Source organism: Protobothrops mucrosquamatus, unplaced genomic scaffold, assembly GCF_001527695.2.
Source record: "Protobothrops mucrosquamatus isolate PMUCROS unplaced genomic scaffold, P.Mucros_1.0 scaffold77, whole genome shotgun sequence".
In the NCBI taxonomy this organism is placed as follows: Eukaryota; Metazoa; Chordata; class Lepidosauria; order Squamata; family Viperidae; genus Protobothrops; species Protobothrops mucrosquamatus.
This window is the reverse complement of record NW_015386454.1, coordinates 877,568-903,331: the sequence shown is the minus strand read 5'-3', so window position 1 is coordinate 903,331 and position 25,764 is coordinate 877,568. Positions and strand designations below refer to the sequence as shown.

The following is a 25,764-nucleotide window of genomic DNA, read 5'->3' as shown; positions in this document are numbered from 1 at the left end:
GGCCGAGCCGGCCAGCAAACGGCCGCGCCGGCCGACAAACGGCCGAGCCGGCCAGCAAACGGCCGAACGGGCCGAACGGGCCGACGAACGGCCGCCCACGCTCCCGGGGGAACTCACCGGGGCAGTCAGCCAGGTGGGTCAGAATCTTCTAAGTCCTCGGGGGTCCTCGGGGGTCCCGGGGGTCTCCAAACCCCCCCCCTCTGTCCATCTTCAGCTCCACTACCACGGAGCTAAGAAGCAGGGGTCCGCCATCTTCCAGACATGCATGTGCAGTTAAATTTTAAAAAGTAAATATGGCAAGTGGAAAAGTTTGGACTTTGTAAAATCTTTTTTTCAGAAATGGCAAAGTTCCTATAGTCTTTGTTTTCTTGCTTTTAGAAACTTTCCCTCTTTTCCTTGCAGAACTGCTCTAGTTCATAAATATTTTTGAGTCTCCTTACATGCATCATGTGTTTGAGATGTTTCCTCAGATTCTCAGTAATCAACTCTGGGAAATGTGAAGGATATTCCAAATCTTTGTTTTCTTTTTTGCAAATATTTATGGTTGATATGGCAGTATTTCAGATTGCTGCCTGATGAAATATCTAACCTCTTTTTAACTTTAATTTCTTAAATGACAATGGGACACTACCTTCTAGGATATACTGAAATTTAATTGAACTTATTCCTCTTTCCATCTGCAAAATATGCTGTGCTGCTGGATGTTATCCCACCCCCAAAGCATAGCAGAATTACCCATATCCTTAACAGTAGTCAAAGTTTCTTCAATTATTGCCCTTTTTTTCTTCTCTGGTTGTGATTGGATATTATAGTGTTGCTTTATCAGTTTGAAGTATTTTGTTCCAAGCTGTTTCAGCTTTTCAGTTTTCTTTTGTATATCTTAGAACATTACTTTTGTGTTTCCTTCTGACAACTCCCCATTCAGATTACCACTGTATAAACAATAATATACTGTGTCTTATGGACACTTCACTCAGCTACATTTTTCAGCAGATCATTAAAAGTGATCCATAGTTGTTTTTTTGCAGTATGACCAATATGGGCTCTATCTGAGTTTTTTTTTCTGGTCTTCAACCCTTATGCCATATTCATTGAAGGAATTGTAATTTGTACTATAAGGAAAATGTTATATTCACATTATTTGCGAACTGACATCAATAGCAGTCACATAGGTAGTCCTTAGTTAACAATGGTAATTGGGACCAGGAACTCTATTATCAAGCAGCATGGTCGTAAAACTCAATATTATGTCACGAATGAAAGCAAATATATGTGTCCCAGGATAATGCTGCAGGATCTAATCTGGGTCAGTCACCGGGACCAGAGGTTCGGACTTCCGAGCTTTCAGACTCGTGCTGGAGCTCATCCTCAGGGAACTTCTCTCTAGCGGAGTCTAGCACAATCTGGTCCCGGTGACTGATCCAGATTGGATCCTGCATCAATATCATGGGACTATGTCGACTTACAATGGCAGTTCTAGTTGTGGTTGTTTTCCCACATGGTCATTAGACACATCATGTGATTGCCATTTATAACCCCTTCAGTGTCATGTTGCCCATTTATTTTGCTTATTAGAAACCCGCAGTGAAGGTCACAAGTGGTGATCATGTGACAGCAGGATGCTACAACAGCCACAAATTTGAGGACTATTTCTAAGTTTCAATGCTCAACATTGTTGTAACTTCAAAGTCACTGAATGGTTGTTAACCTAAGACTCTCTGTCAATGCAAAATTTATAAGCTCAGTAATATTTATTAACAATGGCAAAAATTTAACTGTATGCAGTATAAAAATTGATAATCATAAAGTACTTTTCCAGTGCCAATTTTACTGAAATCTGATATTTATCACAGCAACTACAGTTGTGAATTTAATTTCATCAGAAATGATCATACACTGAAGAGAGGAAAAGAAAACTCAATCCAACTACAGTAGTATTACATTTAAGGATAATTGATAACTTATATACTAATAGTATTAATGGGAATATTTAAAAAGGTTTGTTTTACAACATTTGTTTTGTTGTTTGTGCCTCACAGAGGAAAATAAAAATATGGTTTGGTCAGACAAACATTTCACATATAAAATTAATGATAGTTTAGTATTTACATTTGTACAGTTTCAAGTGTAATACCTATAAAATTATACATATGAGAAATCTAGGACTGAAGTACTGTAACTTATCAAACAAAATGCCTGCCACATAAATCACAAGACATTTCAGCTAGCATCACAATGTTTCAAAGAAGTTGTTGCTTGAGTATAATTTCATACTTGTATGGCATGTTAAGTTTGCTCCATTCCAGCCATGAGTGACAAAGCTAAAGATTCCACTGTGAATCAAAAACAAGTAAAGTTTTAGGATCAAAATAGAGTAAACTGTCTTTTGAAGAAAACATATCACTGATGGATAAAACTATGATATACTTCTTAGTGTCAAGTAATACATATTTCTAACAATTCTAATTAAAATATATCTCCAATTATATAGGATATAATTATTTTCTTATAGTAATGTTATGATTAAAATATTTAGGGATACAACTATTAAGAAAGTAGTATTGCACACATTATTCTAAATGTTTAACAACAAATTATTAAATACTTTTTTCCTTAAATACTCACAATGTGGAAAAGAGCCTCTACAGACTGCTTTGTTTAGAACTGTCACAAGAAACATATGACAATTTTTAAAATCTGATTCCATCTTTGTTATGGATTCCATCCTAAAAGTAATTTAGACAGACAATACAGACAAAAATCATGTTTTGGGAAACATATTGTTATTCCTTTCTGAGCAATAACATAAGATATTTGTAGTAAAAAGCTTTGAACAAAAAATATTTTTATTAGAAAGGTATAACCACTTTCTGGATCTTTTATCTTTTGTTCCATATTCAATCTTGTACCATGCAAATCATTAAAGGTTTCATCACAAGAAACAATCTACACCTTGAAGTCTTAGTGGAATCGTTCACACTGTGTCAAGGTTCCGACTGATGAACCCAACAAAGTAAGCATAGCTGAGACGATCCAATCTCTAATGCAAAACTTTATTGAGTTCTGGTTTTGACGTTGTGGCGAAATGGGTGCAGGAAGACGGGGCTCCGCCTATTGTGTTCAATTTCACCCTGCTGGGGACCTAGAAGGGGTCGAAAGTTGCCCTGTAGAGGCGACAAGCAAGGAGGGGACACTCGTTGATCACAGGAAGGCAGCGGCCTTTCCTTTTGATCCGAGGAAGTCCTCCAAACCGGCAGGGGAAAGACTGTCTACATTTATGTAGCCAGTCAGAAGCTGCTGACAACAGAAGACAATAAACACTAACAAGCAACCTTACGGCAACGTGGATGAAACTGGGTGAGATCCTATCCTCTCTTTATGACTCTAAGATTTCTTCCTGAAAAAACTGCCCAAAGCACCCTCCCCGATGAGAGAGGGAAGGGGAATTTCCACCCCATTCCCTCAGGAAAAGAAAAGCGGCAAACTAACTACTTGGGGGAAACAGAGACAATTACAAGATTAATTTGGAATTAATATACATATATGGCTTTGAAATTTGGGGACTAAAAGTGCTTTTGAGACTTTTTGTTTTTATAAAAAAAAGATTTGAAAATCTTGTAATATAAGTTTGGATTTAAAAAGCTGGAAAATGGCACTAATGACATCTAGTGGCGAATTATGCCACTACAATTTGTTATGCCTAAAGGAAACTTGGCTTGAAGCCCAGATTTAGATAAGACTCTTGCTGGCCTTAGGAACTTTCACTTTTGAAGACTGCAGCTGAGAAAAAGGGAAAAAAACTTTGGGGCTACTTATCGGTGTGGCAGAGACAATGAACTACCTTGAAACTGGCCTGCCTGAACTACGAATAGAAATATTAACTGACTTTCAGAGCTGTGTTGTGGAACTATTTCCCTGCAAGAGAAACACACATCATTGCTTGAGATGATGGAATATTTTGGATTACAACTCTTTGATTGATGAACAATTTTTATTATAAAGATCACCTACAAAAAATGAAATGGATGTTCCAGACTCAGCTTTAAATGGCAAAAAACCATCTCTAACACCTGTCCCCAAAGTCTTCAGTTTGATATACCACCAAGAAAATATGGATGAAGATCAGAAAGAAATTCTCTCCATATTGAAATCAATATAAGAGACTATTGCTTTAGCTCATGATGAGACTAGAAGTAACACAAAGGAGATAAAAGAACAATTTTCTAAACTAAATTTACAAACTCAGAGCATGACTACAAAGAAGGAACTAGCAACTCAGAAAACAGAAGGAAAACTGGAGGAAGCAGATCCAAAGATGGAGGACCTAAAGAAAGGAACTAACTGACAGATTCAGACAACTGAAGAAGTAGAAGACGGAGCAATAATATTGGAAATGGAAAAGACATCTTACCAATCAAGAATACAGAACACATTTGAGGAAAAGGAAGAACTGATTGAATAGAAGATAGAGCTGTTAGGAGAACTGTGGGGAATTGGAGAAGGAGGGAGGCTGTTTAATGAATATCAATGGGTTCGTTCTTCCAAAAATATTTTAACTGAATGGTCTTTCTTATTCCAAATAATATACACAAAAACAGAGGAAAAAATGTGTGATGATTCAAATGCATTGACTTGGAAAGTTAGTTGGCAAAGAAAGCTAGAGTAAGACTGAAGAAAATAGAGGTTTTGATTCATTAGATGGGATATTATATTATTAACTAGATGTTTGAATATGGTGGAGAATAGATAATTGCTAGAAATGGAAGTATCATAACTAGAAAGATAAGATTTGCAATTAGAATACTAGATTTTGGTATGAGAAGGGAAACAGGAAAATGGCAAGAGTCTGAATAAGGGAAGCTTTTGGTTATCCAAATATAACTTACTCTGAAATTATAAACAATAGCGACATTTTGAATACTGAGGGGAAATTGAATTTTTTTAAAAAGTGAAAACAGGATACTTATGCTTAAGAATCACAATCTGAGGTAAACAGTATAAGAAAAAAATGTATTTCTCTGGATACAGCTGATGGCTATTTTTTTCCCCACCACTATATCTAGTTCCTGTGAATACTCAGCAATGATATCAAATTATTTGATGCCAGAAAGATGCCTGTGCATCTTTACAAGACCAACTGAAAATACTTCAAATGATATTTCAGGATATCCAAGATTTCTCACTATAAGAACATTCAGAACAAATAGATACCTATTACCATACAGAAAAGGGCTCCAAAAATTTCTTTTATTGCTAATTATGTCTAATTTATTTTCTGAATATACAATTTAGAAAATTATACGTAAAAGACACACTGTGAAGCTAACATGTGTCCAGAAGTGATAAGATCCAATGTAAATGTATTCTATTATGGTCTACACAATCTGTCAACACTATGCTTCATCTTATTCATAAGACTTAACTCAAAGAACAAATGTCAGCAAAACAAGTCTCAATTCTGTCAGCTGATTGTGATGCATAGATTGAACAGGTACTTACTTCCAGGCTCCCAAACCAGCTTGCCAACGATCTGCAAACATCAATACTAGGTTCAGAACTTTCATTATTGCTTCTTTCACAAAACTAACCTGGAAATCAAATGTTAACAGGTAACAGCTACTGTCACAAATTTATGTAGATAAAAGTAGATTTACATATTCCATTCTTCATTTTTTTTTTTAAAGTTGAAAAATTTTGAGCATGTTAATATATTGGTAATGTATTAATATATTATTGGATTATTATAGCTTGTGAGTTGGTTATTTTTATTTAGGAAATATATTTTTGTAAATATTTCTTTTTACAGCACAAAAAAGATGGTTAGCTCCCAGAGTCTTTAGGAATGGGTAGCATAAAGAAAAGTAAAGTAAAGCAGATAATCACCCTACAGGAAGTACCCATATTCCAAGTACATTTATAGGCTCCAGTCCTAGGCCTTCAGCTGGGTTTTATAAAACCTTTTAAGCGTGTACAAAAAAAAAGGTTCAATCAATCAGTCAATTTCAACTTCTCGCGAGAAAAAAAAAGATCTTGCAAAGTTGGAATTGATTGATTGAACTTTTTAGTCCCACCCAGTCTGCTGTTACCACCGCAGCCACACCCACCCGGCACCCGATGATGCATAAGTGGGTTTTGGGTTGCAGTTTGGGCACTCGGTCTCTAAAAGGTTCGCCATCACTGGCCTAGAGCTGTGGGCCTGTTCTACATTGGCCTGTCTTAATTATAAAATTTGGTTATCAGTTTATTAAATTCATTTTGGGCAAAATAACACTGAAAATATTAATATTTCTGAGAATTTGGAATTTACCAATCCATAACAAACTCTGTATTATCATGCATGAGATGAAGCCAAAGGGATTACTGAAAAAAAATCTGCTGTGTCTGAGTTACAATTCTGAATTGATATGTACTCAGACTTCACCATGAACTTCTTTTCTATTGAAGTATTGGACAGACTGAAAGTATTATTCTGTGTAGTCAATGTGATAATTTAAAGATTAACATTCCAAATATTAATTTGCTTGCATTATAGTTTAACTGTTAGAATTTAATAATCCCAACCCCTTGCAAATGTTATACAGATTCCATACAACTAATATTTGATGTACCTTTTCTCTCAGGAGGCAACGATCATGGATTGTAGAAAGATACCGATAATGTATTTTGATTAATTGATCTAAATCTTTTGCTTCTTCTACTTGATGCTGGAACTCCAAGCCTGTACTATGAAGAATCTTGTAAAAGGAGGCAAAATGTATAATGAACCAAAATTTAAATTCCTTTTCTCTAGATTTCCCTAAAAATCTTTGCACTGTAATCACCAAAGTTCAATTTTCAGAATACAAGACATTTCTAATTACAATGAACATCAGTTAGATAATTATGGTAATGTATGCACTCCTTAGATTAAAACAGTTTCAGAAAAGAATTTAACCCCTTTTTAAAAATGATGATATAATTGGGAACCACATCTAAGAAAGAATCCCTAAAATACAGCCAGAGACTCAAATATTATGTAAACTTGAATATTTGACAGTAAGTATGACTCTAAATAAAAATCTGAATTGTCTTTTTTCTAATTGTACATATTATTTGGGAAGAATACAGTTTATTATTACATTGGAGAACAAATGTTGGTTTTCCCTCTATATTCCTCTAAGGGGTGTCAAACTCGGAACATCCCGTGTTGCGAATTATCACAACTTTTTTCCCATTGCCAGCAATGGGGTGGGCGCGGTTTTGCCATGATGCATCCGGCCCGTGGGCCGGCAGTTTGATACCCCTGCTCTAAGCAGATACAACAACATACGGAATAGTTTAGAATGCTAACCAAAGCTGAATTCTCATGACTAATAAATTTATTTTGCAGTGCTTGATATTAGCAAAGATATATTACAGAAGAAATTATCATGCATTTGAAAGCATTTTATTTTAGCAGAATTTGTTATTTAAAATCCCAAGAGCTGCTAAGCTGGGCATGATAATTATATATTTTCAGGTAAAAATATGCAGTCTTTTTGCTACACTAAGAAACAGTTTAAAATCACTTCTGATTGTTTACAAAAAGTTATTTTTAATCTTATTGATATCACATACCCTAGTCATAATGTAGTTGTGTAGGCTGTTAACAAAGTGCATAAGTTTCATTCTTAAAAGGAACATGCGATGAGTTTGTTGTTTAATGGGCTCCAACTGAAATCCAAATTGAAGAACTGCTTCTTGATCAAGTATCGTACCTCTATTATCCTGAAACTTTTCTGCTGCTGTGACTAGTTCTTAAGAAGAAAGTGCAAAAGAAAAAAATAATAGGGAAAAAAGCAAAACAATATAAATTTCAACATCTCACACATATTTTTTTAGGTGAAAAGTTAGTTTTAGATGAAAAAGGAGTATTTGTTAAAATAAAATGTCTATTAAACCCAAGCTTACTCTATGTATCTGACATAATTTCTGTTATTTGAATAATTATGCCATAAATGCTTTAACATCACATGGGTAAATTTATATCATTCCCACAAATGCATTAAAATGTCCATTATTTCAGGTAAACTCTAAAATAAAATGTTGCATACTAAATTTGAAGTTCATTGAATGCTGATTCAGAAAAAACTAGGTTTTACTGTTATCTTTTCCTTTTCATATTTTTTCCTCTCTCTGTGTTATACTTCTGTAGAAGCTGAAGGTAATATAGGTTTTAGAATTATATTTTCATTAAGAGAATTAATCCTCTTACCATGAAACCTCAACACATCAAGACTGTATTTGGCCCACTTTATTTGTAATAATAGGAGAAAAACTTGATTATAGATTTTTTGGCACTCAATACTTATAACTATATCCACTGGCCAAGGGACCTAAATAGGAAACAAAACAAAAATTTGGTATCCTTTTTTGCTTTAATGTTAAACCTTTCATTTCAATGCAAGCAAGCATTACCTTGTAACTCAGTATTAAGCCATCTAGTGTATGAACAGGCAACTTCTTCTTTGCTATATCAATATTTTCACATAGAATTGACAACCTATATACAAAAACATGTGGTCATTATCAGCTGTTTGTTCCAAATTAGATAACTATATGATTAATGAAATGAAATCAACACAAATGTTTTCAGATAAGATCTGCCATCTACAATTACTTTTGTTGCAAGCTTTGTAATGGGAAATTTGATTAGCTATCACAGCAATGGTTGCATTCTAAACCAGATAATCGTATTTGCTTTTAAACTGATGTAATTAGTGGCTGCTTCAAATCATTTAAAATTGGTGGTCTCCTATTAGTACATATACTTTTAATTTTAACCTCTAAAAATTCACTCATCTATATCTATATAAATAAAAATGTAAATGTTCGTTTGTTCAAAATCTTAAATCTCCGAAAGTTCTTCACCGATTGCTTTGAAATTTTGACACAACGTTGCATTCGAATACGCGCGTGTTTTTATATACCTACTATTATATAGATGTCACACCTGTGACAGGTAAAAACATGCTTTTTTTGAAAAACAGCGCCATCTGTTGGACATAAAAGCAACACACGCTACCAAAAAATATTGTATACCCACAAGCATTGTGAAATTAAACATATTACAAACGTGTGCTTTCTCTTTTTTTTCTTTTCCATTTAACCAGACTGAGCCACAGCAACGCGTGGCCGGCTACAGCTAGTACTAAATAAGACCCAAATTACAACTAAGTACATTATCTAGATCTCTATTACTATAGCAATAACCTGGATAGTATTAACCTAATGTGAATGCCTTCATTCACATTAAAATTACATTAACTTAGTTTATGTTAACGTCACAGAAGTAGAATATGCTAAAGTTACTGTTTTAAATTCCTTTACATTTAAAAGTCAATTCCTTTTTACAACAGAAGTGGTACATCTATGGCAAATCCTTCTTCCTCTACTAGATGTAGTTACTTTATTACCTTAAACTATCCTCTGGATAACGTTGTCCAACTGCTTCTTGAAGCTGGACATTTAGGAATGCTTCACTCTGCCATGTGTCTTTCTCACGTATTTTATCAAAAATAGATGTGTAAAAGTCATACATGGTATCACCAGCCTCTAGTAAGAAAAAATTTCTCATTGCCTGCAAGTATTCTACCAGCCTAAGCAAGAAATACAAATTTCATAGTTTAATTTCAGTGCGTCACTTAGGCAATGAAGATGTAGATATTAGACATTTAGTATAAGAGAAATTAATTATGTTTACTTTAAACATTATAAATCTCAATGAATTATGTTAATCAAGATACCTAATTTCCAATTCACATAGTTATGTTTTACAGAATACAATATCTTATGGTGCTTGCCCAACATTCTTCCCCTCATCTAATTTGTTTATCAATTATGTTTCCTTGCAACGAGCATCTAATCTTATTCCAAATTCTTGTCATCTATTTATAACTTGAACAGTAGTCATAATTTTAAACTTGCAAGCAGTTCTTGGGTTATGTCAACAATTGGACCTGGGATTGAGCTGTAACCTTAAGACACGTGAACATTAAGCAGAAAGAGGCAGGAGTCCCACATAAGGAGTGCAGTAATGCAGCAGGCAGGGTGGAGGAGAGTGCAGCCCATACATGGGTCAGGGAAGGCTGAGGGAGGGCCAATACAAGCAGTATGCAAGTCAGGGGGAAGCCAGGACAGACCACGTGCAAGTGCAATGAGGGATAAAAAGTGCAATCTAGTTCCCACTTTCAAACTATCCATCACAACAGTACGTAGTCATAGTTACTAGGATATTTCTTCTAGAGCTGAAGAATATACAAAAAGGACTTTAGTGAACAAGTAAATATTTACTATGGCATGCTGAAAATATATATTAGCTACATGTCAAAACGAGTAACTTACGTGAATTCTTACCTATAATCTTTCTTCAAAGTTTGCATTAAATTCCCACAACACTCTAGATACTGCTTGTTAATGTGAGGATAAAGACAAGATCTCAGGGTCAGTTCAAATGTCTGGCATGTAACTGATTCAGATGACCTATCTACACAAACATCACCAGCAGAAAGTGTCTCATGCATGTTACCCTGGTCCAAATATAATCTGCAAAAAAAGAATTAACTTTAAGTCCTTCATATTAATTCCAACAAATAAATATAGAATTTGTACAAATATGTTACAAATAAGCAAGCCATACCAAAAATACAAGGATACAAACGGTCTCTAATTCTGAGAGAACAGATTTTCACAGGTTCTGTAGCTGGTTGGTTGGTTTGTTTTTGTTTAGCAATTGAGTATGTGACATCAAGTTATCAATACTTAGCAAAACACATTGATTTTCTCCCTGATGATTGCTTGGTGATAAAGGGGGGAAAATGTACTTCCTGAAGACATTATATTATTTCAACACATCTGACATAAACTCGGATATGCATTCAGTGTAGGATAAATAAAGACTCCCTAATCTTCACATCTGGCCATTTAAAAAAACCCATAAGAAATCAGACAATTATGTTTTATGTTACAAAATAGCAGTATAAGAAATTGCTTCTGAAAAATTAATAATATACAAATGTATATTACTACTACTGTAAATATTACTGTATTTATTCTATCATTAAATGTACAGTTTGATAAAAAAAAAGTATTAGAGGATTTTATGATCTGGAAAAGACTACACAAGAGAATTTATGTAACTCAGAGTTTAATTATGGAATCATTGGTGTTCTCTGCTTCATTGTTTTCTTACAGATGTTTCATTATCCAACTATATAACATCATCAGTGCTAGTGAGTGTGGTGTGTGTTCCCTGTTTATATCCTGCCAGTGTTAGTAAGGTGTGGTTTTCTCCTTGGTAATTCCTTGATTAGGATATTGTTTTCTGGTTGTTTGTCTGGTGTTAATTCAATTGTCTGACTAAATCCTTTCCCTTCTTAGCTGCAACCTCTGGCATAATTAGGTTTGGCATTACATTTTCATTTATGGTGAAACTGGATCATTATTGAGCTTCATCCAGTTCTTTCTCTTGTATTTCAATTTTGGTACATTAAGCAAACTCCATTTTCTCTGCATTTGGTATACTGTCATACTTCTATTATCTATATTTTACTTTAACCAATGTATTACTCTATTGTATATTTTAGATACAATATCCTGACAACTGTTATAGCAGACAGTAATTAGCATAATAAAGGTTACCAATGTATGACTTCTAAAGATTTAACTTGTTGATAAGCTACCGAATATTGTATTCCAAATCACATACACGCTATGGAATAGCAAGGAAATTTTGTATTTGTCTGGCAGAATCATACCGATGTTTGAAAAATGAGAAAAGACAAAAAAAACCCTGAATGTTTTACATTACCTTGCAAAATTAATAGCTAGTAAAGGATCATGAATATCATCCAATTCTAAATGTCTTTCTGCAATGGACTGCATCTTTATTAGGCTTTCTTTAGTAGCTTGCTGTTCTGTTAAAGTATCTTGAATATGTTCATCTCCATGACGTAGACGCAATTGCACAGATTCCAAAAATAACATGTACAAGCTCTTCCTTTCTGCACCTGAATTGAATATTGAAACATAGATTACTGCTTCTTCAAGACAATTGTTCATAAAAACCAGGGAAAAAAAACACTTGAAGTTTTTGATTCCACTGACAAATCTAATTGGTCAAACAAAACATAAGAGGTAAACTGAACCAGCAGTAATAATAAAAAACAAGGCTTTAAACAAGTATCACTATAGATACTTTAACTATAGTGATATAGTGTACCTAGGTTTTTCATTTAATTTTCAGGTGTCAGGAACTGCAGATGTCTTATAAAAGCCCTAATCACTTAAACATGTTTAAGAAGTAGACAGTGGCTTGCTAATTTTGCCCTGTATGTTCTTTTTCAATATGAATGTCTGCTTAAATCTCTTAAAAATCGAGATAATGTGCATTACAGTATAAAAAAACAAATAGAATAAGTCCACATAATGATGCTGCTGAAATCTTATCCTATGTTTGGAGTCTATGAGGATCAAGGATGAAGAGAATATGTAAGACTGAGTCCTAGCAAGATAGAGTAACTAATTGGTCATCAGAGTTTTCTGGCAGCTACAATGATATCTCCAGATGGGAAAGCCAAGAGACAAAAGATTTGGTTGTTCCTTTAACTACTTGGGGCAGGGTGTTAAGTGAGTCCTGTTTATTTGATGATTGTTTATTAGTGGTAAGCTGGAATGAACTATTTAGATTTCTTAATTGATCTTGTAATTTATTTTTAATCAATCTGAGTTAAATTTCATGTTAGCCAATGAAAGTCCCAATAATGAGATGGGCAATTATCTTCATTTTGTAACTAGCTAAATAAAAAGCAAGCATTACCATGAAGCAGTAGATCTATGATCAGGAGTCCTCCTGGACCCATGGCTCTTACTGAAGGAGCAGATGAAAGCTGTCACTACAGGGGTCCCCCCCACCAAACCTATGTGCCAGAGGCAAGGCTTTTCTGCAGTAGAGTCAACTCTCTGGAATGGCATCCCTTTGAAGCTTAGTTCTGATCACAGCCACCTTCCAGAAACAACCAAAAACAGAACTCTTCTGGCGGGCCTTTGGTTCGTCACACCTGATTTTATATTTATTTTATTAAGTTACATTTGTCTTTTAATGTGGTTTAAAGATTTTTATTATTTTAATCTAACTGTGGGTGGTTTACTGATCTAGGTGTTCCTGTAAACTGCTTAGAGGCTTGTAGGTTTGCAGCAGAGTATAAACATATAAATTTGAAATTTCCTGCTAACAGATTTTTTCAAATTATCTATTACTCTAGACCTAGGCTGGCTTTGTTATCTCAACTACCACCACTGGACTCAGATCTCATCTTATTCTATTAAAAACTAATACAATTATAGTTCCTTCTACCTTTTCTCCAAAATTAATTGATGGTACAAATCTTGCCTGAGATACAAATAATCTCTGATTTGAGGTGGATGGTGCTACTTTCTAAGGATCAAATGAAGCTGGAACAAATTTCAGATTACCACTTATTCCATGGATGGGCAACCTAGTGAACCTTAAGTGTTTTGGACTAGAAATTCTATAATCTCAAGCCATCATCCTACACCAACTGTCTTAATCCTGATTTATATTAAGAAATATAACATGTTAACTAAAGTATCTTAATAAAAATTCTACTGGATTAAGCCCATCGTAACTTTAAACCATTGTTGAACAAATGGTCATAAATTGAGGATTATTTATATTTAAAATCAAGTAAAATGTTTTGTCATATCACTGATATTTAAAAGTAGCTTAAAATTAAGTAAGCATCAATTAGGCAGAAACTGTAGAACATGGGTGTCAAACTCGCCACTTCACGTGACATGTCTTTTTGCATTGCTGGCAATGGGGTGGGCATAGCTTCGGTATGATGAAACTGGTCTGTGGGTCAGCAGTTTGACACCCCTGCTGTAGAATGTCTACTCTATCAGAAATACCTATTTAAAATCTAAACGGTTCATTTTTCAATTTACAAGCAAGTCACACAGTTACATGAATTCTAAAAATCAATATAGGTAACGTTATATAATAAAGAACATTTTGCGGAAATTCAGTTTTTACCTCGGGCTGCAGTTGGCTGTGGAGAACCATCCTTGCATTGCAAATTTTTTAGCAACTGCATGGACTTTCCAGCCATAATGATCTGCTTTAATACAGGCTTTAAAAAGGAAACCATGGTATGTTGTCTGCTTGATGGTGCTTGATCACTGCCAGAACTGGCACTAGCATTATCACTCATTTTCTCTTCATTCTCAGATTTTTCTGATACACTGTATAATGTGTAGGTGGCATACCAAAAGTCTCTATGATTTACAGAAACATTTTTGTTTCTGCAGAAAAAAACAGGTAATTGTCAGTTATTTCTCAGAAAATTGCATATATTTGTTTATTTTCAATGCAAAAGTGTTTATAATTACAATAATAATCTAAAATAGTTTTTTCAAATAACTGGAAAAGAATACTCATCCACTATCTGCAGGTTTCAGTTCTGCAGTTAAGGATAAGATTCAGGGCAAATAAAGAGATTTGAAGAAGGCTCACCACAGCCAACTAAAATTTTAATGTAGTATGCAATATGCATACTGATTAAGTAAACACCAAGATTAAAATTAAGATATATAGGTCAGCTGCTGAAATAGGAAGATTCTTACATTTTTATATTCTGAATTCAATTAGCTATAATAAGTGTGATATTACACTACACAAAATGGGAATAAAATAACTAAAGCACTGAATCCAGTTAGAAGTATTCTCCCAATGTCAATTTTTAAAATTGCAATTGCAACCTAGAACTTTAACAATAAATGAGTTTTATATTGTGGATTACATAAATCTAACTGCACATTATATGGATACTTAGCAATATATAAGCAGGCTTTGTTTTGGCTCCACCACTATCATCCCAAAGTCAATGATCTACACCCTAGAAATAACAATATATCCACAAGATGTTCACTATCCTTACCTTTGAATTATAAATTCTTTGGCAGGATCAAATAAATTACCATGGACAATCCACTCATCCACTGTCTGTAGGTATGGTCTTACTGTTTCAACCCACAGAGAAAACAAAAGAGAGACCTGAAATGAAATTATGAAAAATTAAGAAGAATAGGGAGGAGTAGATAATAATACACACTAAATGACTTAGGAAACAACAGCACTAGTAGAAAATTTATAAAATATACCCAGTATTTAGAAAAGCCCATAACCTAAAGGTCTAGGGCACGGGTGTCAAACACAATCGCATTACATGACATATCGTGACATAGCACATTTTTTGCATTTGCGGAGCTGTGGGTGACACATCTGGCCTGTGGGCCACCAGTTTGACACCCCTGGTCTAGGGGAACATGCCTTTATGATTATACAAATGGTGGCAGAAGAAGGATGCTTATTAGTAGAGACATCTGATTAATCACTATGAGAAAAACAAAATGCTGAACTAAGGCTTGAACATACAAAGCATTATGTAAATTTTAAATTCAATATATGTTCTGGAGCCCATTTTTTCCCACATGATATATGATGGGAAGATATTATTCTAGCAAACTTCTAATTTAGGAAACTGCTATAAGAATGGGAGAGTAGAAAAACAGTTCTAAAGCTGCTCTATATTCTGCATGGTCAGAATATCACACATATAACTTTCTTTCCCAGGTAAGCCTAAAAATAATTTAGAACATCATATTTAAACAATATTCAGGTGGCTTTGTCTGAGTGACTTTTCATTGTTTAACAGAGCTGTGCATCAATAACATGTTTATAACTGCCTACAAATGAATTTCCTGTATGTAAAAATGCATTTTTATATTTTCACACATAAACCATTTGCACTTATAAATAAAAGAATTGAAGAAGTAGTCAAACCAATCATTCTGAAGAATCATAATAATAATTAACTTGATTTCAGCTAATAAGCAAAAAATATCTGGTTTTTCTGACTGGCTGGGCAGCATGGCAGGAGCCTTAATGATTATACATTCTGAATAGAAAACCAGAAGCAACTGTTTTAAGCAACAGTTACCTGGCAATAAAATGTTTATGCTATTAAAATAGTAATTGTATTATTTATGTAATCCTTATGAGAGAAAATTAAACTGACTCACAAAGAAATTTTTATCTCTATTCCAACTCAGCCACTTTTTGTTCCTGTGCACATTCTACAATTTATTACACATCCTAATTTGGGTGCTACAATATCTGATTGAAGAAGAGTCGATTTTATTAAACTGCATTTCACATTCTCTTAACTCTACAGCTTATGAATTGTCAAAAAGAAGCTGTGAATTTGAGAACTTCAAATAATTTGGCATTAAAAGTTCTAAAACAGGAAATCTCAAGCAACTTTTTTCTTGTTGCTATGGAAAAGTCCAGCTATCATTTATATAAGTTTATATCATTACAGTTTATAAGTGCTTGTTATTTATGTATGGTATATAGCTGAATTGTTGTCACTGAATCAACATATATTAACTCATGCAGATAGGAAATCATGTGAAAGAATACACTGATAGCTAGATTTATTTAAAAAACGAGGGAAACACAGATGAGGTATTATTACACTTGGGGCAGAGACTTAACTGAACTCATATATGCCTGATTAATAAGATGACATTAGACTAGAACAGTCTTCTATGAATCAAAAGAATTATAGACTTAACTTAAATAGAAACTACGGTTTGTTTTTCTAGTATAATTATGAAATAAATAATAATTTATTATTTATTAAATAAGTTTTTTTTATACTTACTGTCTGTTCAGAGGCTTCCCCAATATTGTCATAGTCAAGAATTGCTTTGTACAAGGTATTCAGCAAATGAGATGCTCTTACAACATTGCGAGTATCAGGTGGTACTTCAGCAACTCCAGTGCTAAAAACTTTATGAATTACTTTCAGCTGCGCTAATCGATGTGACATCTTATCTATGACTATGGAAAGGGTAACTGTAATATCTACAAAAAAGTATAGATTCGTGTTTTTATGGTCACAGATAGAAAGCTAGCACTTCAAAAGATTAAAATAAAATTTTCAGTTAAAATACAATTATTTTACCTTCATTGATTATGCATCTCTCAATTTCTGTAAGTTCCTTTTTGAAATTAATGAAATATTTATAGAGAGCTCGCACAAACGCTTGATAGGTTCTAAAAGGGGCTTCTGCAGATTTTTTGGGAGTGGATATGGTTCCATGTATCCCACTTTCTGAGCTGTGACCCATAACATCATCAATAAACTTTTGTAACCTAAATACCACTTGCCCATAGGCAGCTATGCGCTCCAGCATTGATCTTAATGAATTCTAGAAAATAAAATATTTTATTTTTTTATTTATCTATTGTAAAAAGAAAACAGAAATAAGATATAGAAATTACAAAATGCAGATATTACATAGAAAAGTTTGCAGAGTAGTTCAAGACACAAAATAAAGTACAATCTATTCTATTGGGAGGAAAGAAACATGCCACCTTTATCCTTATACTAAACAAACTATATCTGATTGGGTCATCATTAGGCAAGGACACACCCTGATCCAGGTCATTCCCAGCTTGGTCCTTCCCAGCCCTGAGCCTCAGTAAGGTAAGGAACTGCCTCCTTTTGAACTCTTTCCACCCACCTATCTCCCTCATATCAGCACTTTGGGCACATTTCTTCAAACAGCGTGTCAGAATCCAATTATATTTCATTTCTAGTTATCGACTATGGAAAACCCCATTTCTGCCCTCTCTGGATTCTGTCATACTACGAAGAAGAAGGGGGATGAGCAAAGGGGTTTTATGGCTCTCACCTCCTTCATTAAAACTTCAAAGGGACTGAATGTGGATCTCACCAAGAGGACTGACCATAACAATATGGCCCATCAGCATTCATCTACTACACCTGAGATTGTCGCTGGAAGGACAGTGGGGTGGGGGCTGCTTAGGAACACTTAAAACCTTGAATGGTAGGGGTTAGCCCCTCAGATCCTGTTTGGAATGCCTGCAACCATCTTATCTTAATAAAGATGCCTGTTGGAAGAGATATTCGAAGAGTTCTGTCTTCTTAAGATTCTTGCCATGATGCTTCTAAAACCTTCCAAAGCATTATGAGAAGACAGTGCACAATTTGGAGAGGGGTGGACATGGCCCTCTGCTGAATTTTGGAAAATCTTAGAAGCATTGCAAGAGGGCAGCGTGCAATATGGAAAAGGGCATACACAGCCTCAGGAAAAAGGTCCAGTGTGGCTAGTAGTTGCCTTAAATAAGGCCAAGCCGGGCAAGCCTTGTGAGCAGCAGAAGATCATCTGGGGTGGTAACTAGGGTTTGCATTGTGCTGTTGGGGGGGGGGGGGAGGTGGCCACTGTGGCACTCTTTGGCAGCGATGGCAGCACTGGTGCTGAAGTAAAGGCCCAGAAGTAGTGACAACTGGCTAAGACTGCTGAAGACTGTGGGCCACCCCAGCACCAATGTCATCACCACCACCAAGCAGGGTAGCCAAAAGGGAAGATGTGGGGAGATAGGAAAGTGGGGTTAGTTGAAGCACATTTGCAGTTCTAAGTGCCAGCAAGTTGCTAAGCACCCAAATTTTGATGACATTGCAGGGGTGCTGCAATGGTTATGACTCTGGAGAAGTATCATTCACGTAACTTCAAGTGATCACTGAATAGATGGTAATTAAGCAAGGGTTAATCGGTATTGTCTTATTTTTTATTTGCTGGCTAAAGAATTAATATTGAATTAAATTGCTTTATTTGCTTATTTCATATTCACTGATCATTTCACTCACATGTGTCAAATGGGTTACTGTTATGTCATTTCTCACAGTTATCTTTCCTTCATTCAGCTGAAATATAAAGAGTTTTTTTACACCTGAAAGAAGCCTGAAAAAATAAAAATGATCTCAGCACATGCCTTTTTAAAATATAAGAAAACATATATTCATAAGGTAGCATTATTTATTAAATTATTTTTCAAATTTATATAGCTGCCCGAGTCACAAAACAAGTGACTCTGGAACGGTGTCCATTACATACTGAAACTGTAAAAATCCTTGATTTTCAACAGATACTTCATACCTTATATATTTGCAAAATGGTACCATATAATAGATACAAACCCATCCATTTTTGAAAAAAGAAATTGTAATGTTTTTCTTATAAAAGCAACATTTTATTACTGTTTCTTTTTACAGAGAAAAATTTAAAAGCAAGTAGTAATATAGGCTATAAAAGTTATAGCATCATTTGCTTTGTGAAACTCTATTTTCCTCATTTTGATTAAGACAATTTGCTTTAGAAATAAATATTAATATTAACACAGTAATAAAAACAAATAGTATTATAAAACCATTTTCTGAATTTTAAAATTAAACATAGATAGCATGTATTATTCAACATAAAACAAACTTCGTGCTTTTTCTTTGACAATTTCTTACCAAATTGTTTCACGAATGACTTGCGTTTCAGTGACAAGAATTCTCTCTTCTGGGACATATAATGGATCACTATTATATAAGTGCTGTTCCCTAAGAGAAAAATGTCTTTAATACTTTTAACTGATTGTATTGGTAAAGAATATCAACATTATTTATTTCATCCTCTTTTCCTATAGGGCCAATAAACTTATAGAACAACATCAACAAACCACTGGTAATGCTTGAAAAGACAAACTGCATTATATTCCTATTCTGAAAAACATTCATTTAAAAAATTATATTGGTGTATTAAATCAAAACTTACTTTGATAATCTTAAAGCACTTTATACTACCTAATCCAAGAATCTTGTAACCCTTCAAATCTGTTCTTATTATCTCTTAGTTGAGACTTTGAATAAGGATTTAGGTAGTCCTCAAGTTACAATCCTAATTGAGTCTGTCAATTATGGCCGTAAATCATGACAGTCATAAAGGAATAACCATGTGACCAGATTCAGTTTTACAAACTTTTTCACAGTGGTTGTTAAGTGAATGCTGCAGTTGTTAAGTAAATAGTCATTAAGCAAACCCATAGTTTGCTGTGGGGGAGGGGGGTTTGCTGGAAGTAAATGCTGGTTTCTGGCAAAAATATGTAAATCATAGTCACATGACTGGCCAGTTGCCAAGCACCCAAAATGCAGTCATGCGATTGTGGGGGAGGGACAGCATCGGAACTTCAAAATCAGATCATAAGTACCTTTTGAGGAGGTCCATTGTAATTTTGAATGGTTGTTAAGCAACTGGTCATAACTCGAGGACTACCTGTATAGTTCTACAACACATAATTGATCACAAAGTTTGTACAGGGAAACAGTAAGAAGTCAATATAGTTCTATTTGTGGATTGCAGCTGTAATAATTTAAAAATGTGTTTGGCAACTCACCATATAGAAGCTAAATTGGAATGAAAATGCAAACTATGGGGAAAACGAACAACTCTACCGGTCCAATACTGAGCCACTACATGTTGCTCTAACCATGTACGTGCATCAGGTTCATCTAGAGAGAAAACAGTTATATAAAAAAGTCTTCACTATCCATCACATATATAGAGCTAAATAATGTTTGAATCAACTTGTTTATTACCAGAATTTTTCAAACAAATGTGGAGGCTTGTCCGAGTGAAATCCTAATATCAAGAGCATTTTGGTGTACTGACACAAGCATTACATTTGAAAATTCACAAGCCAGAAGCAACAACAAAAAATGAAACAAATATTCACTTTCAGTGAAATTACTTCTTGCACTTTTTTCTCAGAAAAGAACAGACATCTTTGTTTTGTTTTTTATAAGAAAACTCAGTACAAACTACCATACAATAAGATGGGAATAAACAGATTATGCCCAAGGGTACTTTGCACAGACGTTTTATTTAGTGACTTTGAGGCAAGCAACTATTTCAAAAGAGGCTTGGACATAATTTGAGTATGTTTCCCAGAAAAGAATGTCTACCTTTTTTTGGCAGAACTCTTTCCGGAAAAAACTCTGCTCTAATCCAGCTATTACACAGAGTAATGTTATATTTTTAAAAACTATTAGAAATTTCTAAGAGGGGATTTTTTAATTAATTGCATTCTTAAGAAATTATTAGTTTTGCTTCTGTTTTACTTTTTCACATATTAATAATTTTAGTTATATTTTTCAGCCCATATCGAGTCCACTGCAAGATAAAGAAGAAAGGTTAAAGACCATATAACTACCCAGTCCAGCATCTCAACCACTGCATAACACTAGCTCTGAAAGTTTTTAAACATCTTTGTAGACTCTCCAGGTTCAAAAGCCAGGTTAAAAAAATGTTAAATAATTATGTTTTCAGCTGTATATTGCATGGTGTCTTATTCAGAAAGCCTATGCAGATATTAGCTTATTCTGAGGTTCTCTTATAGAAATATAAGATGTATATACTGTATAGACTTCCAGTTTTGCACAGTAGCACATGGCTGTGGGATTGCGGAGCTTCGCATTCCACCGCTAGTTTTGCTCTGCCAGGGGACCCTAAATGGGTCTAAAGTCATCCCGGAGAGACTTCCGGTTTTGCGCAGTACCGCAGCAGCCAAGGGATCACGGGGTTCTGCAACCTATGGCTGATTTCTACCTGCCAGGGGACCCTAAATGGGCCTGAAGTTGCCTCATAGAGGCAACATAGAAGGGGGAAGTCCCGCTGATTGCAGAGAGATGGCAGTCGATTCGATAGGTTAGGGAAAAGCCCTCCAGAAACTGGCAGAAGAGGCTAGCTTAATGTCCGAGTCTAGCCCAAGTTACAAGCAACCGAAGTCCAAAAGTACTACTTCAAGCTGATTGTAAATGTGTTTGGAACTGGGTAAGAACAGTGATTTTCTCTCTTCTACTTGGAAATTGATTTCCTGGGAAAAAGAAAAATCCCAAGAAGCAAAAAGCCTCCGAAAGTGAGAAGGAGGAGGACCTTTGCCCCACCCTCCTGCAGACGGAAGTGGCAAATTAACCCTTTCAGGGGCAAGAGAAATATATTGAAATGAAAATATAAGACTTAATTTGAACAAGTTTGAAATTGATAGAATCTGTTAAAATTTTCCTTTTATATCATGAAAATAGAAGTAAATAATTGTCTATTACTGAAGGAACTGGTGCTGACATCTAGTGGTGGATGAAAATATACAACAGCTGCTCTATTACAGGGACTGGCAAGGTCGAGGAAAAGATAAATTTGATTCTGGTGTCCTTCAATGTCTTAATAACAGAGATCAGCTATGACAAAAGAAAAAAGAAAACATCTTGGGCTTTCTACAAAATGAGAATTATAAACTCTAAAAAAAAAAAGGAATTGATCTTTCTGGATTACAAATACTAACTCAACTCAACTGTGACTCTAAAGCTGTCTGCAGATAAAGGAAAACCCTGATTTTTGGCTATCATGGAAAACCAGAGATCTGCAGAAAGAATATACCAAGAAAAAACAAATACTTTCTAGAAGGAGATCTATGCTATGTTGCAACTAATCCAAACAACAATAATCTCAAACCACAAGGAAATTAAAGATAACATTGAAAACATAAACGAACATACCTCCAATTTAACTTTACAACATAAAAATTCACAGAAAATAAAAATAGAGAGTTAGCAGAAAAAACAGACAACTGCATATGAGACAGGAGAGAGATTTCAAGAAGTAAGTATGACTTAACCCAGATGGAAAAAAATTTAGAGGAAACTCTGGACATGGAAAAGACAAACTACACTTTAACATTACAAAATAAGTTTGAGGACAAGAAAAAAGATTTGGCAAAATGGATTTTGCCAGAAGAATTACAAGAACATGAGAGACAAAAAATAATAAATAAAATTTAAAAAGAAAAAAAGGAAAAGATTTTCAAAGAATACAAAGGGGCGAAACCTTCCTATTAAAACATCTTACCTGTTTTGCCTTTTGTACCTGCAACAACATTTATAAGATTATGGGAAGATTCTTTGATTCATCAAAGCATATTGAACAGGGAAGATGTTGGCCAAAAAAAAGGCTAAAGTGAGAATTAAGAAATTAGATGATGGGAATTACCAGAGGGAGTATTTAAAAATTAAACTTTTGTTTGAATATTGTTAAAGAAATAGAAAGATTTTGTATATATATGAAGATTAGTTTAAGAGGGATGAACCCTCAAGTAATATAGTATGCCTTCTTTCTTTCTTCTTTTGTGTCTGTTTTTTTGACATAAGGAATATAAAAATGTTGGGATGGTTTACATAAAAGAAATGTTTTCTCTGTTTTGTCTTTTTTCCCCCTTATTTCTCTTTAAGATATGAGAAATGTAAAAATGTGATGGCTTGTATGAGAAAAAAGACTTAAATACTTAAGTGTAACTAATTTTGAGAAAATCTTAACCAGTAAGAATGTTTTGAATATTGTGGGGAAAACAAATTTAAATAAGAATGTAAACAGGATTTATGACAAGATAATCAATGAAAAGAAGCTTTATACTGATGTGGTTATTATTTGGAAAAACATGAGAAAAATGTTTATTTTTAATTGTCATTTATTTAAATAAGAACTATATTAATTTAAGGTTGGCAAAAGAATATTATTGGAAGAAGAGGAAATCAAGTAAAGCTATTATATGGACTAGAGAATTATAGAAATTAATTGTTATTATTTTTTAAACACTAACGCAGACAACACAATGTTTAACAAACATTAAGGTGTATGTTAAAAATTAATAAAACATATTTAAAAAATAATAATAAAGTCGCCCCAGAGAGGCGACAAAGAAAGAGGGGTGCTCCGATGATCGCTCTGAACAAAAGAGGGGTGCTCCGATTATAAGACCCCTGAAAAGAAGAATTGTTACAAAATTCAGCAGTCATTCCGCTCAATCCGGGGGAAGCCCTCCAACCCGACAGGAGAAAGGCTGGCCACACCTTGCTGACCAGCCCAAGCTAATAGCAGCCGAAGTCCAAAGGCACTAACCAGAACAATGGTGAATAGCATACTTAAAACTGGGTGAGGAATTTGATCTTCTCTCTCCTATTTTATATCTGATTTCCTGGAAAAGATTCCCAAGAAGCAAAAATCCTCCCAAAGTGAGAATGGCGGGGACTACACCCCCATCCTCCTATAGACAGAAGTGGCGAATTAAACTCTTATGGGAACCAAAAATATATTGAAATGAGGTTAAAAATACTACAGTTTGGATAAATTTGAAAAATAAGAAAATTGCTAAAACTTCATACCTGAAAAAGTATTGATGAAATTATAAAAAAAATAACTCTTTGCTTTAAAAGTTGGAAAATGAACAGTGACATCTAGTGGAGGATTAAGAGAAAACTATAGCTGTATTGACTCAGAATTTGGCAAGATGCCCAGAAATAGCAAAAAACAGCTGGGAATAAAGCATTGAGCTATCTACTACAGAGTGAAACTATATATGTTTAGAAACTGCTGACCTTCTGGGATTATAAATACACTAATCTGCATTTTTAAGTTTAAGAACTGTTTGCAGAGAAAGAAAAACCTTGGCCTTTGGCTAATCTTCTAAAAGGGAATTCTGGAAAGCTTTCAGGAGGTTAACTTTGGATTGAAATCTTGGCTGGTTGATAATTATAAGACCCCTGAAAAGAAGAATTGTTACAAAATACTGTTTTCAGTGATGCTTTGATAAATTGGAAACCTATTGGATTATAAAAAAAACATATATAAAGATAAGAACTACATAATACTTGGTTGTTTGGATTTTAAGATGGACGGTTTGATAAAGCTAATTAAAGAGACTGTGGTACTGGTGAAAAACTACTTAGAGGGGGGAGATAAAATGGATGTTGTATATTTATCTAACAGTGATAGAAAACCACACCTAACACCTCTTCCTGAAGACTCCAGCTTGGAACATCAGAGATCTGCAGGAAAAATGACTCAAGACAAAGCAAACACATTCCAGGAGAAAATATATGCAATGCTGTGACGGATTCAAATGACAATTGTCTTAAATCATGAGATTAAAAACAACTTTGATAACATAAATGAACATATCTCTAACTTAAACTTACAATTAAATAACGCTCAAAAAATGACGACAAAGAATGAACAAACAAATCAGACAACAGAATACAAATCAGAGGAAAATGACTCAAATGTGGAAGCTACAAATGAAGAAAACTACAACTTAATACAAACAAAAGAAAATCCCCAAAATTTTGCTACAACAAAGGAAATAAAAAAGTTTTATCTTCCAGGACCTCAAAACAAACTGGTGGACAAAAAAGATGATTTAATAACATGGATTAAAGAGCTGTCAGGGGAACCATCAAAGTGTGGGAGACAAAAAATGAATATTCTACACAACTTGTCTTTTTTATCCCCAACAACATCTACAAAAATACAACCTGGCAAGCTAAACCTACTGATTTGGAAAGCGACCTGGCAAAAGAAGATTAGAGTTAGAGTTAAGAGATGTGATTCAATTTACCAGATGGAATACTATATGACTAAACACTTGTTTGAATAAAATTAAAAAATATATAAAGTTTGGATATGAAGAGGCCCTATAGTAAGATTACTAGATGGTGTACTATATGGTTAAATACTTGTTTGAACATGGCCAAAAGAACAGACAAAGCTTGGACATAAAGGGGCCCTATAGTAAGAGGGATAAGATATATAACTAGTATAATACTTTTATAATATATGAAATGTAAAAATATTGAGATGGTGTATTTGAATGAAAAGTTTGGATATTCAAAGATAATGAACTTTGAGAAAATCATAACTGATAAGAGTGGTTTGAATACTGAGGGGAAATTAAGCTTATTTATTTTATTTATTTATTTATTTATT

At 34.3% G+C, this 25,764-nt stretch overlaps 1 protein-coding gene across 1 annotated transcript in view; it reads right to left on the bottom strand.

Moving 5' to 3' along the window:
- Positions 1–1,808: 1,808 nt before the first annotated feature.
- TUBGCP5 (tubulin gamma complex associated protein 5) overlaps positions 1,809–25,764 on the bottom strand; it is a 28,085-nt gene continuing 4,129 nt past the window's right edge. Inside the window, exons 3-19 of the mRNA XM_029283402.1 lie at positions 20,441–20,462; positions 19,425–19,514; positions 18,777–18,870; positions 17,067–17,313; positions 16,764–16,966; positions 14,976–15,091; positions 14,072–14,340; positions 11,828–12,026; positions 10,375–10,563; positions 9,435–9,617; positions 8,437–8,521; positions 8,234–8,354; positions 7,597–7,775; positions 6,609–6,734; positions 5,500–5,588; positions 2,626–2,726; positions 1,809–2,333 (exon numbers count right to left, since the gene is read on the bottom strand). Of these exons, the coding sequence (XP_029139235.1) occupies positions 2,287–2,333; positions 2,626–2,726; positions 5,500–5,588; positions 6,609–6,734; positions 7,597–7,775; positions 8,234–8,354; positions 8,437–8,521; positions 9,435–9,617; positions 10,375–10,563; positions 11,828–12,026; positions 14,072–14,340; positions 14,976–15,091; positions 16,764–16,966; positions 17,067–17,313; positions 18,777–18,870; positions 19,425–19,514; positions 20,441–20,462 (2,360 nt within the window). The 3' untranslated portion in view covers positions 1,809–2,286. The remainder of the gene's footprint in view (positions 2,334–2,625; positions 2,727–5,499; positions 5,589–6,608; positions 6,735–7,596; positions 7,776–8,233; positions 8,355–8,436; positions 8,522–9,434; positions 9,618–10,374; positions 10,564–11,827; positions 12,027–14,071; positions 14,341–14,975; positions 15,092–16,763; positions 16,967–17,066; positions 17,314–18,776; positions 18,871–19,424; positions 19,515–20,440; positions 20,463–25,764) is intronic.